This window comes from Bison bison, unplaced genomic scaffold, assembly GCF_000754665.1.
Source record: "Bison bison bison isolate TAMUID 2011002044 unplaced genomic scaffold, Bison_UMD1.0 scf7180017864492, whole genome shotgun sequence".
In the NCBI taxonomy this organism is placed as follows: Eukaryota; Metazoa; Chordata; class Mammalia; order Artiodactyla; family Bovidae; genus Bison; species Bison bison.
In genome coordinates this window covers 4574297-4589260 of record NW_011495051.1, presented here as the reverse complement: position 1 = coordinate 4589260, position 14964 = coordinate 4574297, and the positions used below count along the sequence as shown (strand labels likewise).

The window sequence follows — 14964 nt, the reverse complement described above, 5'->3', positions numbered from 1 at the left end:
CCCAGACCCCCCCCCCCCTGCCTGCTGATATAAAGCCGGCTCTCTGTGTCTCCGCCAGCTTGCTGGGTCCCCCCCACTTGCACTCACTGAGCAGGGATGCGTTCCCTTCCTCTCGGGTTTACGGGCACAGATGGGAGGTGCTGCCGGGGCTGCAGCTCCTGCTGAAGCCCCATCCCCAGCTGCCAGACCTGGTGCTGGTGCTCACCCCCCTTCCTGAGCGTGTCTGAGTGGATGGCTTACTAACCACAGGGGCAGTGTGGTCACTGAGACCATGTCCTCATGGCTGCCACCAGCAGAGGAGCTTCATGCCGCAGAGGCCGTCTGCCAGTTTTCAAAGCCTGGGTCTGACTTCCTGGACACCTTAGGAAGTGCCAAGTCTGACACTTGGCCCATGTTCAGCGCCCTTCTGACAGCGTGGAGGGCCGGCTCTCTTGGCCCGACGTCCCTCCCTGGCAGGAGCATCAGGAGATGCTCAACCTTTGAATCCCACCCCCTCCCCTGCCCCACATTGCAGGCTTTGTTTACATTGAAGGAAAATTGTCTTTTTTGCTCCCAGTCCTCTGCAGAGCAAAAAGACTTGTCGGATTCGGGAGAGGAGCCTCGGGGGGAGGCTGAGGCCCCCCACCATGGCACGGGTCACCCCGAGTCAGCTGGTGAGCATGCCCTAGAGCTTCCTGCCCCCGCTAGCGCTTTGGCCCGCGCTCCCGAAGCCCAGCTTCTTCCTTTTCCACGAGAACTGGCAGGGGTAAGTCCGCCTCCCCCTGGCATCCCCCAGCCCGGGGCTCCCAACCCAGACCGGCCCCTCCCTCTCGGCCCTCGCATCCAGACCCCGGGTCGCCGGCAGCTGGCAACAACTGAAAGATGACAAGGCTGTCTTCGGCGCCCTTTAATTCCCCCTGCCAAAAAGCCAGCAAGGAGCACGTCCCCTTCTACACTGAGACCTTTCTAGTCCGGATAACATTCATCCATAGCCTGAAGCTAATCCTGTTAGTGAAAGAAGCGAGGGGCCAGAAGAGGAATTGCGGAGCAGGGTAGAGCTCTCCACCTCCAATTCAGCCCCTCCCTCCTTCCGCTTTCCGTCTCTCCCTGAATTCGGGCTTTCAAGTTCAGTATCTTAGAAACACGAAAGGCTCCAGCTTCCTTGATCTGTAGGAAAAGGTGTCTAACGCCTGTTGCTTTACAAGACCGGTTGTGTCTGGACTGTGGTTGGGCTGTGAACTGCTTGTCTTCAATCAAAGCAGGAAGAAGAGCTGCTTCCTTTGAATCGGAGGGAGCCCCCTGAGCCCTTTTTCTTTGTATTCAGAAGGCTTTGGAAGATTATAGGTGGAGAAGACTGTGAAATCTCCAGAACAAGAGATGTCTGGAGTGTTTGGAGTTTGATAAATCGGGAAAGGTAAACATTGTCCTCCATTCAGGATCGAAAGCTTCATCCTCTCGGTGCCTAGTGGCAGAGCCCCCATTCCCACATCAGGGAGCAGCGACTCAAGAAAACAGGGTCCCGCCCCACCACACGGCACCCAGGACGTCACAGCCCCAGCCCTCTCCCAGACCTTTAGTGGTTCCTTGTGTCACAGCGCCAGTCTCCCATGTCCTTGAGGAAACCATTGAAATTCAGCTAGAGCAGCCAGACCCTGGGATTCGCAGAAAGAAGTGATATTCAGCCGAGTGAGGCTGGAGCCAAATCTTAACATTTGGAGGAATCACTGTGTGGTGGGAAAAGAAGAACCAGTCTGTCCCTGTTGGGGGCTGTCCTTTGTGGCCTGGAAGGGGGCTTGAAGGAAGGAAGCCCAGGAAAGATTCCAATCTGAGGTCCCCACTTGAGGGCCAAGAGCAGGAATTCAGAGGCAGTCATTTTCTGGGTTGGGCAAGAGCAGCTGCTGGAACCTTCTCCTGAGTCGGGTGACAGCAGGCACGTGTTCCCAGTTCCCTGAGAACAGGTGGTATTTGTGAGGATCTGCCCAGGAAACGGGACCCCTCCACTGCTGTCCAGGTTGAAGAGTGCAATTTGCGGAGAACCTCAAGCTGCAGAGGTCGAGGGTTTTCCGTGGAGGGTGGCAGATGGTGGAGGTGGTGTCACAGCAGTGGCCCTTCCAGAAGCCGGGCGCTTTCAGACCCCTTCCTGCTCATGCCTGTGAGACAGGGCCTTGCCTTCTCCCTGTGGCCAGTCCAGACGCCGATTTCTGAGGCCCAGCCAACAGAACTCAGCTTCTCAGTTCTTGTGGACTGTAGGTCAGAAGCTCTAATTCTGAGAAATGCAAGCAGTGCCCAGACTGAAAGACGCAAGGTCGAGGGCGATAGCGGGGAACGTGAAGATGGTTGTTATGTTGCTGTGGGAGAGGGCCTGGGGTGGAGGGGGGCTTGTTGCTGAACGTGCCAGCTTCATGGACAGGGCCATGCCTGTGACACACACACCCGTGCATACCCTGGGTGGTTTTAACACAGGTACCTGGGCATCCCAGTTCCATCAGAAGTCCCAGCAGTGCCGCCGTCACACCGATTGTGACAGCTCTCAGCCATCCGGGGCTTTTTCTGCCTTTGGGGCACTAAGACACAGTAGAGTTTGTTCTTTAGGTCAGTTAGGGTGTAGATAGACCCCAATCCCAGCTACTTCCTGGGCTGAGAGATTTCTGTGGCGAACTTGGACTAGTTGCTCTTGCTTCAGAGCAGATTTGGCGCTCACTCTGTCTCACTCTGGAGTTCAGGAAACACCCACATGTAACCTGACAGGGCTCATCCCTCACGTTCAGCCTGTTCTTCATTCCACGATCCTTTGGGGGATTGTAAAACTGCGATATATCACACACTGAATTACTGCCTATAAAGGGCCCTTATCATCTTTCAGTCTCATCAGAGCTCTGGCCATTGAAGCCCCAGGACCAGGAAACAGTCTCCTTATATCAGACCTCCTGACTCTCACAAGGCAGCTTGAGGGACACCAAACCACATCCAGATTAAGTTCTCCATTTGCCCTGGAGAAAGTATTCCCAGTGCTCACCCTGAGCCTGGCTGAAGTCTGCTAACTGAAGTCCCAAGCCAAGGCACTACCGAGCCTGAAACATGTTACGAGTCCCACTGGGAAACCGAGAGAGTCTGGACCAAGTCCCCTGGCCAGACTGCTCCCCTGCCCGTCCTCTCACACGTGCACGGGCTTCGCCACTCGTCCACCCCTGCCGAGCAGTCACATCTTTGGAGGCTACCTCATTTTCTCTTTTTTTTCAGTGTCTGCCTTTTGGGTAAAAATCTCTGAGCTGGTTCCCTGAGTCAAAGGATAAACAGTGGTGAGTGGGCCTGTGGTCCACATGAAGGTGAGGCTGCCTTGGCAGGCGCCTCCCTCAAGTGGATCTTCATCCAGGTGTCCATTTTCCTGCAGTCACAGCAGCAGACTTTCTAGCTGGACTGTCCAGATGGGGGTCCATCCAGGTGGGGATCACTGAGTCCCCGCGCCAACTGGTATTTTCTGGAAGGAATATCCCTGACATGGTCTTGATTTCTCATCTTTTCCGGGAGGCCAAGAAGGTAGCCCTGCTCACTCCTGCTCACTGCCCGTTTGTCTGTGTCTCAGCTTCTTTGACACAGCCTCCTGCTCCTTCCCCGCCTCCTGGACTGGCCTGGCGCCTTTGTCCCCTCAAGGCCACCCACGCCAGGCGGCCTCACAAAAGCCCTGTCTAGGGTGGGGGGTGCAAGCCTCAGTAAACTGAATACTAGTAATTGTCATCGATTCAGCCTTTACAGAGAGGACAGGAGCTTCTCAGTCCTGTGGCCCTATCCTGGGTCAGGTGTTCCCTCCAGTCTTGTGCTTGGTGACAGGGACATATGCCCTTCACAGGACAAGCTGCTTCTCCCCAGGGTTCCAGTGTGTTCCGAGAGGGTGGGCCACCCTCTCATGTAGGACCCGCTGCCACTGTGAAGTGCGCAGTCAGGGTGCCCTGATCTGAGCATCCCCAAGGTGTCAGCCCGGAGCCCACACCAGCAAGAGACGGCTTCTGCTGTGGAAAGAAGCAGAGAAGGACGTGGAGCTTCCACACCCCACTTCCGTCCTGACTGCTCCCCCAAATCACAGATCCTGAGAGCCTGCTCTCAAGACCTCCTCACGGTCATCCCTGCAGCAGCAGGTCCCAAGCTTTGGGCTACAGGTTGCTGGGCCCAGCCCCAGAGAGTGGAAGATAGCACGAGGCACCAGGCCTAGAGGCAAGCTCAGGCCTTCTCTGACGGGGGCCACAGGGTGGGGAGAGGCCAGACTGCAGCTCACACAAGCAGCAGAGGGGGCTTTCCAGCATGAAGAACATCTCCCAAGGCAAGCTGAAGTGACTTGACTTCTGGCCGCCTGCGTCCTCATGCTGGCTCCTGTTGAGAATTACTGGCGTGACTGCTTCTGAGTCAGCTGTTTCAGAGCCCACAGGAAGTTCCAGCAGCTTCTGAAAGGCTCTCCCAGTGGAGGAGTCTCCTGTGTTGTCCTTCACAGGCCTCCGCCTCCCAGCCTGTCCAGGGCCAGCAGGCTGGCCACACGCCTGTGGAATGGTTCCGAGACTCGGAGCATGGACTTGAGGTTCTCCTGAGGGCAGAGGTCTGGGAATGTCTTGTCTCGCCAGGTGCCCTTTCTTCTCCAGGTCACCAAGGGGGCTGTGCTGGAGGCTGGGGCTCCATCTGTGTAGTAGATGCTTGCTGAGCAAGTATCCTAGGTGTTGGGTGTGTGAGTTGTAAGCCAAACAGACAGGGTAGGGCCTCGTGGTAGCAGGAGGCACACAACAGATGGGCACAGAAGATCACTTCTCACTGTGAAGCCCAAAACAGAGTTGAGGCCCGGAGAGGCTGGAGGGTGGGGGTGGAGGAGCTGCTTCCTCTCGCTGGGTCATGGGATGGCACGTGTGCTTGGTTCACCCTGGAGGTGGTCAGACAGCCGTGGGAGCAGCACGCACACGGAGGAGGAACACTGAGGCGGAAACGGTGTCACCATGCCAGAAAACGGGAGGGAGACAGCAGGGCTGGAGTGTGATGGACGAAGGGGCCTAGTGTAGCAGGAGGCCACTTGGAGCCAGCAGTCCTAGGCCCCGAGAGGCAGGGCTGCAGCTCAGAGGCCTGGGTACACTTCAGGGGAGAGGCTCCTGGCTCCCATCAAATTCTCAGGGAGACCCAGATCCCTGAGAGGCTTGGGGTGTCGCTGACAAGGATAAGCAAGTTAAGTGTTGTTAAAAGAGCCCCAAAGTATTCAAAGAAAAACTGACAGAACAAGGGGAGTCCAGAAATCACAGTCTTCTCCAACCAAAATGGAATGAAGTTAGAAATTCCTAGCAGAAGGAGCCCTGGAGCATTCACACCCATGGAAATTAGCCGGTCAGACGAGGGCCCCTTGAGATGGAGGTGGCGGAGGACCATCCTCCCCAGGAGCTGAGAACCAGGAGGACAGTTCTGGCCTTGCAGCTGTCAGGGCCCCCACTCTGCATACAGTCGGGGGCTAGTGACTTGGCTGCTTCTCTGTGGCCAGCGAGCTCCTGGGATCCAGGTGCTTCCCCTGAACATGTGGTGAGCGAGCCCCACTGAGCACTGGGGCCAGACTCTTCCGGAACTTAGAGGCTAGCCGGGACCTGGAGCGAGAGCAGGGAGGGGTGAGGCCACAGCCTGAGAGATTTGCACCTGGGTGGCGAATTGAGAGGGAGGGTGTTGGTGAAAGAGCAGTGCCTACCGGGGCTGGCTGTTTCCAGGTCCCAGGAATCCTTCAAGAAGCCACAGGTGCCACGGGCCTCGGAGGCTGCCTGCCATGGGCAGGTTTGGTAGAGTTGAAATGCTTATTGAATGAAAAGGGGGAAAGAAGTTGAGGCCAGGACTCAGGGGCAGGGTAGCAGGGATAGTCTGGGGCTGGCAAGGCCTGCTGTAGAGGAACAGCGGGAGGAGACCGTAGACCCTGTGCCTTCACAGTGTCACCCAGGGCAGGGGGCATCCGAGAGCAACACCTGATGTCCTGGTGATGCGGGCACGGTTCTTGGCTGTCAGCTGCCAGCCCAGGCCCGTTAAATGACAGCGCTGCAGTGGTGCCTCTCATCGGCTCCCCACGGTGAGAGGGTGCCCCACCCTGGTCCCTCCTGTCCACACATCCCCTGAGCTCTGAAGCCCTGCTGCCTTGGGTGTGACACTCCAGGAGGTGAGCTTGCCAGGAGGGTGTGGGCGGTCCAAATGTGAGGCCACCCATTGACCCCTGCACCTTCATCCCTGCAGCGGAAGCACTGGCCGCACTGTCTTCCAAGCTTGGAGGTGGAAACCTGGGCCAGTGAAGCCGTTTGCCCCAGGTTCCACACTCAAGACACGGCTGACTAGCTCTCAAGCCTTTGAGAGGGAGTTGAGCGCCTTCAGGCTCCGAGCCCTGGCCACTGTCTTGTGCTCAGCTAGTGCCTGCCTGCTGAATCCCCCCGGGGGTATTTTATTTCGTTTTGAGCCCCATGGTATGCTCACAGTCGCCCCGAGGACCACTGAGCCCATCGTGTTAGGAGGGTTTCGCGTTTCCCGAGCATGTTGATAGATGGTCTCTGATGGGGGCGGGGGTGCAGTTTGGGGTCCTTTTCTTACCGTCCTTTAGGACTTGTCTGCAGACTCTGCCTACCGCCTCTTTTTGTCCAGCCTGCAAGCTAGGATGGTGTTCAGGTTTTTAAAGGATTGTAAAAACAAAGAATATACAATGTGTGGCCTGAATGGGGCCTGTGGAGCTGGCCCTTTACTGGAAAGCTCCGCCCCAGTTCTCAGGGGTCCCAGCCTCTTCCTCTGCAGCTTCCTTATTTTACAGCTTTTACCGAAGCCCTGCAGCTTGCAGAGCACTTTCACATGCATCATCTCATTTAATCCCTCACAGGCTCAAGGCAGGTGGTCCTCGTTTGGCCAAACTTAACCCCTGAGGGGCTTTTCTGAAAATAAGAAAATTGGCTCCCCTGCTTCCCCGTCAACTCTGGTGCCTGGGGCTGGGGGGTGCGCATGTTGACCTCTCAGAGTTCACTTTAGGCTGCTTAGCTCTGAAGAATCACAAGTCCCTGAGAGAGGATGTATCACCCCAGATGGGCCAGGGGTTCACTTTGAGCTTCTTAATTGCTAGTCATTCGCAGTCTAAAACCAGAGGTGGTTGGGGAGGAAGTTCTTCATCCACCTTTCTCTCAGCTCGTGATTGTTCAGCCGGTCTGTAGTCTAAGGTGCTGCACACTTGGCCCCATGGCAGCGAAGCACTCAGCTACTCTGGAAACAGCAGCCTCCCTGGAAATTGGGTTCCACACCAGGGGAGGTGCCAGGGATGGGGGCCCCCTGACCCAGTGTCCGCGGCCCTGCTGCCCTTCAGGGTGGAGAGGTCACCTCGGCAGAATGGACTTTGGCCAGAGCCAGTTTTTCTCTTTGATTGGGGTGGGGGGGTGCGGGGGACATGCCAGTGAGCAGTACCCATTGGAGAAACTTGGAAACTGATCCTGTGCCGGGAACATTCCCAGCTGTTAGGAGTCCTTGGCGCGAGGCCTGGCGAGGCGGGGGCAGAAGGTTCACGGGAGATTTTCAGGCATTAGGTCAAAAGTCCGTGACCCGGGCAACTGAACCCAAGCCTCACACCCTTGGAGCCGCATTTCGGGATCCATTGGTGGCGGAAGTCAAGAGCCACCAGGCCGTGTGGCCCTCTCTGATTACCCTGACGTGTGTTCTCATTTCAGAGGTCAGCCGGCGGCTCCAGCCCCGAAGGTGGAGAAGGTGAGGATATCTCTCAGATGTTTCACCAGCTTCGGTCGTAAAAGTGGAAGCAGCCTGATTTTTCTTCTCCTCCTTCTCATTTTCTGTAGATTCTGACCGAGAAGATGGAAATTACTGCCCTCCCGTCAAGCGAGAAAGAACCTCCTCTTTAACGCAGTTCCCGCCATCGCAGTCAGGTAACAGTGGCAGCCCTTTACTGGGTGGTGAAGCGGCCGCGTTTGCAAGCCTGCTGCCCCCTGCTGTGCCTCCCACCCCTTGTGTGTCTCCAGTTATGGTCAGCCTGAGGCTCAGTTTTTTGGGGGGGCAGAAGTAAGGTTGGAGCTTGGCTGAGCGCAGCGCAGACACCCTCATCTGAATCAGTGACACAGAAGGGTGGGATGTCAGGACCATGTTTGGGGCTCTGACCATTAAGTGCATGTCCACTTTGTAAGGGCCGCTGGCTATGTGTGGACTGAAGGTGTGGGAAGTGGAGGGTCCCCCTCGCCCTTCAGCAGTGAGCCTAGTGCCCAGGGGGGCCAATTGAGAAGCCCAGACACACAGACAGTACATGGGGAGTCCAGCAGCCCTGACAGACACGTTGGTGGTAGGATGGCATGAACTCCCCAAGGAGGGGAGCTCGGGGGTGCCCAGACGGCTTGGCCAGGCTGGGCCCAAGGGCTTGGAGCCTCCGGGCCAGAACCAGGTCTGTGCATACACGGAGGCCAGGAGACCATCTGGTGGACAGAGGCGGGTTCCTGGGGTAGAGGGAGGCACTGGGGCTACTGAGTGGGAGGCTGTGCAAGCCTGGGGTTGCCGCTGCTCCTTGCAGGGTCAAAGCTGCAGCAGGGCCCCCCACTCCCCACCCAACCCGAGCATTGCCCAGTGCTCTCTGCAGCACTGGCTTTCACATGCCCTCCAGCTCCCTAGCTTGAAGTTCAGTCTTGGGAATTCACTTAAAACAGTTATAGCTGTGAGCCCTAAGGATGTCACTTTAGGAGAGAAAAGACTCTTGGAAGCTTTAAGAGTACGTGAGTGTCGTCTTACCATCACCCCGTGACACACCTGAGTTCATCATGCCTGTTCCCTGAACACTTGCCTTGGGCACAGCTGAACCCTTTTTCATAACTGCAGGAGACAACTCCCCCCACTCCCCACTCCAAACAGGTGCTGTGGTTTGTATTGAGGAGTCCTCTGGACAGCTTACAGTCCAGGCTGAGGGTCCATCCTTTTTTTAAGGCTTTCTGCACGCTTGTTGCATGGGCCTTAATACAGGAGGGGCAGCGTCCACTTCCTGGCCATAGATCACATTCCTTCCCGCTCACTGCCCACTGCTAAGCCTCACTTTTTCCATCAAGAAAGTACAGCGGAGAAGAGAGGTGGTAGTCTGTGCTCTGGCTGTAGTCTGGAGAAACCAATGATCAGTGGACGTTAGACATTAGTCCTGTCCTCTGGCGCATTCCACCCTAGGGTTCAGCTTAGCCATCAAGCGTGTAAAGACAAGTGGTCTGCGTTCAGAGGCCTTGGCTTTGTGCTGCACTCTGATTCCACTTAGCTGCCTGCAGTCTGCACAGTTTGGTCTTCAGCCCCATTGTGTTGTTGCCTGGCCTGCAACCAGGGAACCAGTTGCTTTTGTAAGATTCTAAAAGGGCAGGTGGGGGAAGGCTGCAGCCAACCGAGCGCTGACTGGTGACAAGGAGCAGGGCCTGGGGCTCGGCCCCGGGGAGCATCTGCGTCCCTCCTGGCCGTGCTCTTGGGGACGCATGGACAAGGCAGGAGGCCACAGCAGCCCAGAGTCGACAGCTAGGTGTCAGGCAGATTCAGGCTATTCTGCTGGACACCCATGTTTCAGGGCTGTAGGAAGAGTCCCGGGGTTTCACTTTTGCTAGAGTGGCTGAAGGCCAGGTTCGTGATGCTGACCCCCCACCCCCACACCCACACCCACCCCCCGCAGCACCACAGTGGGGCCTGGAGATGACCCCTCAGGTGGGAGAAATGCTCCCAGGCATGTCTGTCCTGCCTACTCACACTGTTTTCCTCTTGTTCCTCCCCTGCCTGCACCTCCTTGTCGACAGTATCCAAAAACAATGTTTTTATGCCATCCACCTTCTGCGAGCCATCTGCAGGCAATTCTGACTCAGAACCAGGTGAGCCTTCGCGTGCCTTTGCCCTTCACCAGCTGGTCACTGGGGGTGTCCTGGGATGAAAAGCACTTGCTCTTGTAAAACACTGTCTTAAACGAGGGTAAGCAGTTGGAAATCAGCACTCTTTTTCGGTTCATGTTTCCCAGCTTTCAGTGGGCAGATTTAGAATCCAGTGTGAGGCTGACTTCTGTGGCCCTTAATTTTGGTTTCTGCAAGCAGGGTCTAGTTACAGGGAGCTTCAAGTCCCTTTAAAAAAAAAAAAAAAAAGACAAGCAAACACAAAAAAAAACCATAGTGAAATACAGTACTCGTTTTTCAAATTTTTACACAAACATTGTACCTCTGTGTCATTAAAAACTCGGAAATACATAGAGTGAAAGAGTCCTCCTGTTCATTTCCCTCCACACTGCCATCCCCATGGTCACTACCCTGAAGTTTATGTAATTTTCCAGACCCCTTCTCTGTGTATTAAATTCTCACACTGACTAATATTACTTAGATCTGTTTAGATAAATATATTTAATCACAGCTTTAAAACTTTACAGCGAATAGCTTGATCCTTTCTGAAGAATGTGGAGCCTTTTCCTTTTTCGGTCCTTCACTGGAGAACCAGCTCCAAGATTTCCTGAAAGTTTCTCCCACGTGGCTGGAATTCCTCATAAAAGATTTAATGAGCGAACATAACCATCCGAATTCTGTAACCCAACCCGCCTTGTATAAATTCACTGCTGACTTCAAAAGCAAGGCGAACTCAGTCAGCCTCTGGCACAAGGGCGCCGTGGGGGGAGAGGTGAGCTGTAACTTTGAGGGTTGATTTGATGGCACTCTTTCAAGCGGTTGAATTTGTTCTGACTCCAGAGGCAAACTGTTCTGAGCTGACCCCTTCACGGGGCCTGAAAGGGAGCTAGGTGACTTTTTGTTTTTAATTTGGCCGCGCTGTGGCATGCAGGATCTTAGTTCCCCAACCAGGGCTTGAACCCAAGTGCCGTGCATTGGAAGGTGGATTCTTTAACCATTGGACCACTGGGAAGTCCTGAGGAGCTTGGTTCTCAGGGTTCTTTAGGGCAGGCCTGGGCACCGGCCTCGTGAGTCCCGTTCGGGACTGTGGGGGCCAGGTCATAAAAGGTCAGCCTGGTCCCTGGTCCCCTCTGCGGTGTGCAGTGGGGACAGGCTAACCTGTCCACTCCGCAGAGTGAACTGCTCAGCTCCTTGCCCGCCTGCCTTTTTATTTTTTTTTTAGCTTTTATTTTGAAAGAAAGAAAAAAATGTAACCTTAAGAATAATAAGGTACTTCTCCATCCCACTACCTAGAGACCCCATTCGATCTTCCCCCAGGCACCCTAGCGATGAGCAAAGGCATCCCGTCCTGGCTCCTGCGTCACACATCTCAAACAGTCCCTCGGCCTCGCCTGGTTCTGCCAGTGGGTTGTAATCCGTTGTCACTAGTATTTATCTTCACATTCAGTTCTTACTTCAGCGTCAGTTCATTCTAATGGTTCCCGATCTGGCTGGTGGAGCCCCGTCCAGCAGGTTTCTGTGCTCCCCGGCCGTGGCCCCATCCTTCTCTTGAGCATGCCCTTTTCATCTTGTCAGAGGGGGTTCTAGGCTCATCATCTTCTCTCCCTGTCCTCAGTGGGGTCCTGGCTCTGCTTGGTGGAAGTGGTCTCTTGGAACCAAGATCTGAGTGCTCGGCCCACTGCGCTGCTGCTGCTCCCAGGCCCTCTCTGTACCCATAGCTGGGAACACGCATGGCTGACAGCACATACATACATATCCGTGTGTACATACACATGGACCTCTTCACACACGGGCACTCACGTCTGCTTGTGGTCTGTGTCTCTGCTGCTCTGTCTGCGTGTATAGGTCACCCCAGTTCATGTGGATACTTCCCGTCCAGTGCCGACAAGGTTCATGATATGAAACCCTTCTTCATATTTCTTCCTCTTTCCTGACAGAAATCTGCTCCCTGTCTCCTCAGTGTGTTGTTGCTTGAGCCCCTACCAGGGAGCCTCCTCTCAGATTCTCTCTAGCTTCTGGTCCGCACTAGGCTAAATTCTGATCTGTCTTCCTGGTTTAATCTGAGAGTTCCTGGAATTCCCTTTGGAGCCAGTGTCGCCCTCTCAGACATCACTTGGGGTCTCTCTGAGGCAAGGCAGGGAAACCTGTTTGCTTGGGTGTGATTTCAGAGGAGGGCAGAGGCTGCCCTATTAGGAGTGCTTCTCTCCCACAGCAAGCTCCTGTTGTGGGGGCCATGCGTGTGCCCTTGAGAGAACACGAGTGCAACGGCCTGTGCACTCCTATGAGCCAGGCATGCATGCTAGGGCTCTGACCACCTCTCCATTACACACTGACTTTGCCGCAGAGGGAGCTTCCAGAGGCCACAAGCAGAGAGCACATTTATTCTAGTGCAGATAGAGGCCCTGCCCCGTAAGTGTCCCCCTGCTGCTCTGGGCCCCACCATCTTTCTGTCCAATGTTCCCAGTCACGTGAGGCATGTGGTGCGTCAGTTCACCTCAGCATTCAGGGTGGACGTCCTGTGTATCCGTGGGCAGGCCAGCTCCAGGCTGGGTGGCGGTGGTCAGTGTCTGTGACTCTCCAGGCTTGTTGCCCCTGCTCAGGGTCGACCCTGAGGGTTAGCCTGTCAGAGCAGAGTGGTGAATAGTAGTCGCAGTATGAGCATTGCAAAGCCAGCTCCAAGGACCTTCTAAAATTACCTCAGTTGTGAATTTTACCTCAGTCTTTTTCAGTGTTTCTAAATTGCCAGTCGTCGTCTTAGTAACCCTGAGCTCTAGCAATGTAATTCAGCATCTCCCTGCCCAAGAGGCCCACCTGGAAGCGTGTTTTCCCCGCATCCTGTGCTGTCTGGCTGTTGAGGCCTCTCTCCGGAGGGACCCCAGCTCCAGCAGCATGGGCTCCCTCGTGCTGACCAGCAGGGGGCATCACTCTTGTGAACCTGTGTTTGCCTGAGGAGAGCACAGGGCCCTCCTGCCTGATGGGGAGTTCCGATTTGACTTTCGTACCTAATTAATTGTGTGGCCTGATGAGTTGTAATTGTGGTGGTGTTTCTGTGAACAACTGAAGGGTGTCTAGTGCAGCTGAAGGGTTGTATACCCACCACCATAATTAATTTTAGGATGACTGTCTCTCCAAAAAGAGACCCTATGCCCTTGGGCAGTCACTCCCCACTTGGTCTCCCCAGCTTCTGGCCACCACAAATCCACTTTCTGTCTCCATGGATCTGCCTGCCCTGGACATTTCTTGTGACTGGAATCGCACAACTGTGTGACCTTTGGGGACATCTTTCCATTTCTTTAAGTCTTCGTTTTCTTCCAGCAGTGTTTTATAGTTCTTACTGGTCACGTTTATTCCCGGCTGTTATAAGTGGAGTTGTTTTCTCAGCTTCATGTTTGAATTATTCACTGCTCGTGTCTAATAACACAAATGTGATTTCTGTGTATTGAGCTTGTTCCCAGCGACCCAAAAAGGGTTTTTCCCACGGGTTGGACCTTAGCACAAAAGTGAGGCCATCCTTTGACTTTTCTGGGGACAGACTTGTGGTCAGGAGTAGCGTTAGCCTGTCTCCCCCACTCCCTAAGATGGGCCAGGCACGAGGATGCAGAATGAAGGGATCTAGGTGCCCCGGTGGCTGAGCCGAACTGGGCTCTGTCTGAACCTTGGCTGTCAGTCCCAGACCCCATCCTCAGAAGGCCCCCCTCCTCCTCCCAGGCCTTCCTGGCACATCTGGAGAGAGCAAGCCTGCTATCGGCCTCCTTTGATTTTTCACCACAGAAAACGTGTCTCATTTCCCGGACATCTGCTGTAATGGCAGGACTTTTCCTGATAGCAGTTGTGTCCTCTAGGACAGGGAGCTGGGTCCCAGGGAGGGCCAGTCTTCTGGGGCTCCCTGATTGTCCTTGGGGCCCTCAGCCCCTGTAGGCAGCTGGGTAGACCGGTGGAGGCCTGACCAGTCCTGCACTCACCCTGCAGTCTCTGCTGCTGGCAGTTCTCCTAGAGCCACCACTGCCTGCAGCCCTCTGGCCTCCTCCCTGGGCTGCCCCGCAGACGGGACTGGACCAGCCTCTGCTTCTCTGTTTGAACTTGGAAATATTTGCCCTGGTTCTCCAGGCCCACAGCCACTGAAGCCCAGATCACAGGCTTCGGCCACCCCAGGTCCCTCCGGCTTTATTGCTCTGCCCCAGCAGGCCTGCTTTTCATCTTTTGTTTTGTGCTTGTAGAGGAAAAGAGCAGTGGGTTCCGGTTGAAGCCGCCGACGCTGATCCACGGCCAGGCCCCCAGTGCAGGTGGGTGTCTGCTGTCGAGGAGGCAAGTGGGGCAGCAGCATCCCAAGTGCCGGTGCACGCTGGGCTCCCTCTCTGGACACTTGAGCACCGAGAGTGCCCTCAGATCAGGAGGTGCTCCATCCAATGAGCCCGCTGCCCAGAGGAGGAGGAGGCGGGGAAGGATTAGGCTCGGCTCGGGGTGGGGCATTCAGGCTCTGTGCACGGCAGTCCTCGGTCATTGGACTATCTCCCCAGAGCATTCTGGCCACAGCGTTAACCCAGAGTAGCAAAGTGGCCATGAGTGAGCAGGGCCCAGGCTCACTCATGTGGGTAGCCCGTCCAGGGCTGGGGACGTTCTCCTGGTCCTTGCCCCATGTTTGGCAGAGGGATCTTCTCAACGTGGCATTTTGAGAAGCACATGTAAGGAGTACCTTTACATGACCTCTTGTGGAGTCCTAAACTCTGAGAGGTCAACCATGGCTTCACTGCTTTCCCCTCACCGTCTGCCCTTGACCCGCAAGACCAGCTGTCCTTTGGTTCCCCTGTAGTGTTAACCATACTCCCTGGATTAATCTACAGGCAAGATCTGTTTCACGGAGTGTTTTATTGAACCGCGTATAAAAAGAACAATGGCTGGAATGTGTGTGCCTAACTGTAAAGAAAATAGCTTGAATTTTCTTTCTTTACTGTACTTCCTGTAAAGCCCAGCCTAGGAGGGACGTCGCGTGGGGGCAGGGGGCACTTCTATAACTGCCTGAGCGTGGGGGCGGGGGGCACTTCTGCCCATGGGGTCGGAGGGACCAGGGCAAGCCAGCCTATGTCACCAGGTCTGCCGAGCCAAAAGCCCCAGGAGCAGC

At 55.3% G+C, this 14964-nt stretch overlaps 1 protein-coding gene across 5 annotated transcripts in view; it reads left to right on the top strand.

Moving 5' to 3' along the window:
* Positions 1-14964, top strand: part of RANBP3 (RAN binding protein 3) — a 50572-nt gene that overhangs the window by 24019 nt on the left and 11589 nt on the right. The window contains exons 3-7 of one of the 5 annotated variants that reach the window (XM_010828213.1): positions 557-745; positions 7671-7707; positions 7797-7883; positions 9759-9830; positions 14063-14128. In XM_010828213.1, the coding sequence (XP_010826515.1) occupies positions 557-745; positions 7671-7707; positions 7797-7883; positions 9759-9830; positions 14063-14128 (451 nt within the window). The remainder of the gene's footprint in view (positions 1-556; positions 746-7670; positions 7708-7796; positions 7884-9758; positions 9831-14062; positions 14129-14964) is intronic. The other 4 variants (XM_010828216.1, XM_010828215.1, XM_010828214.1 and 1 more) reach the window with 4 other exon arrangements.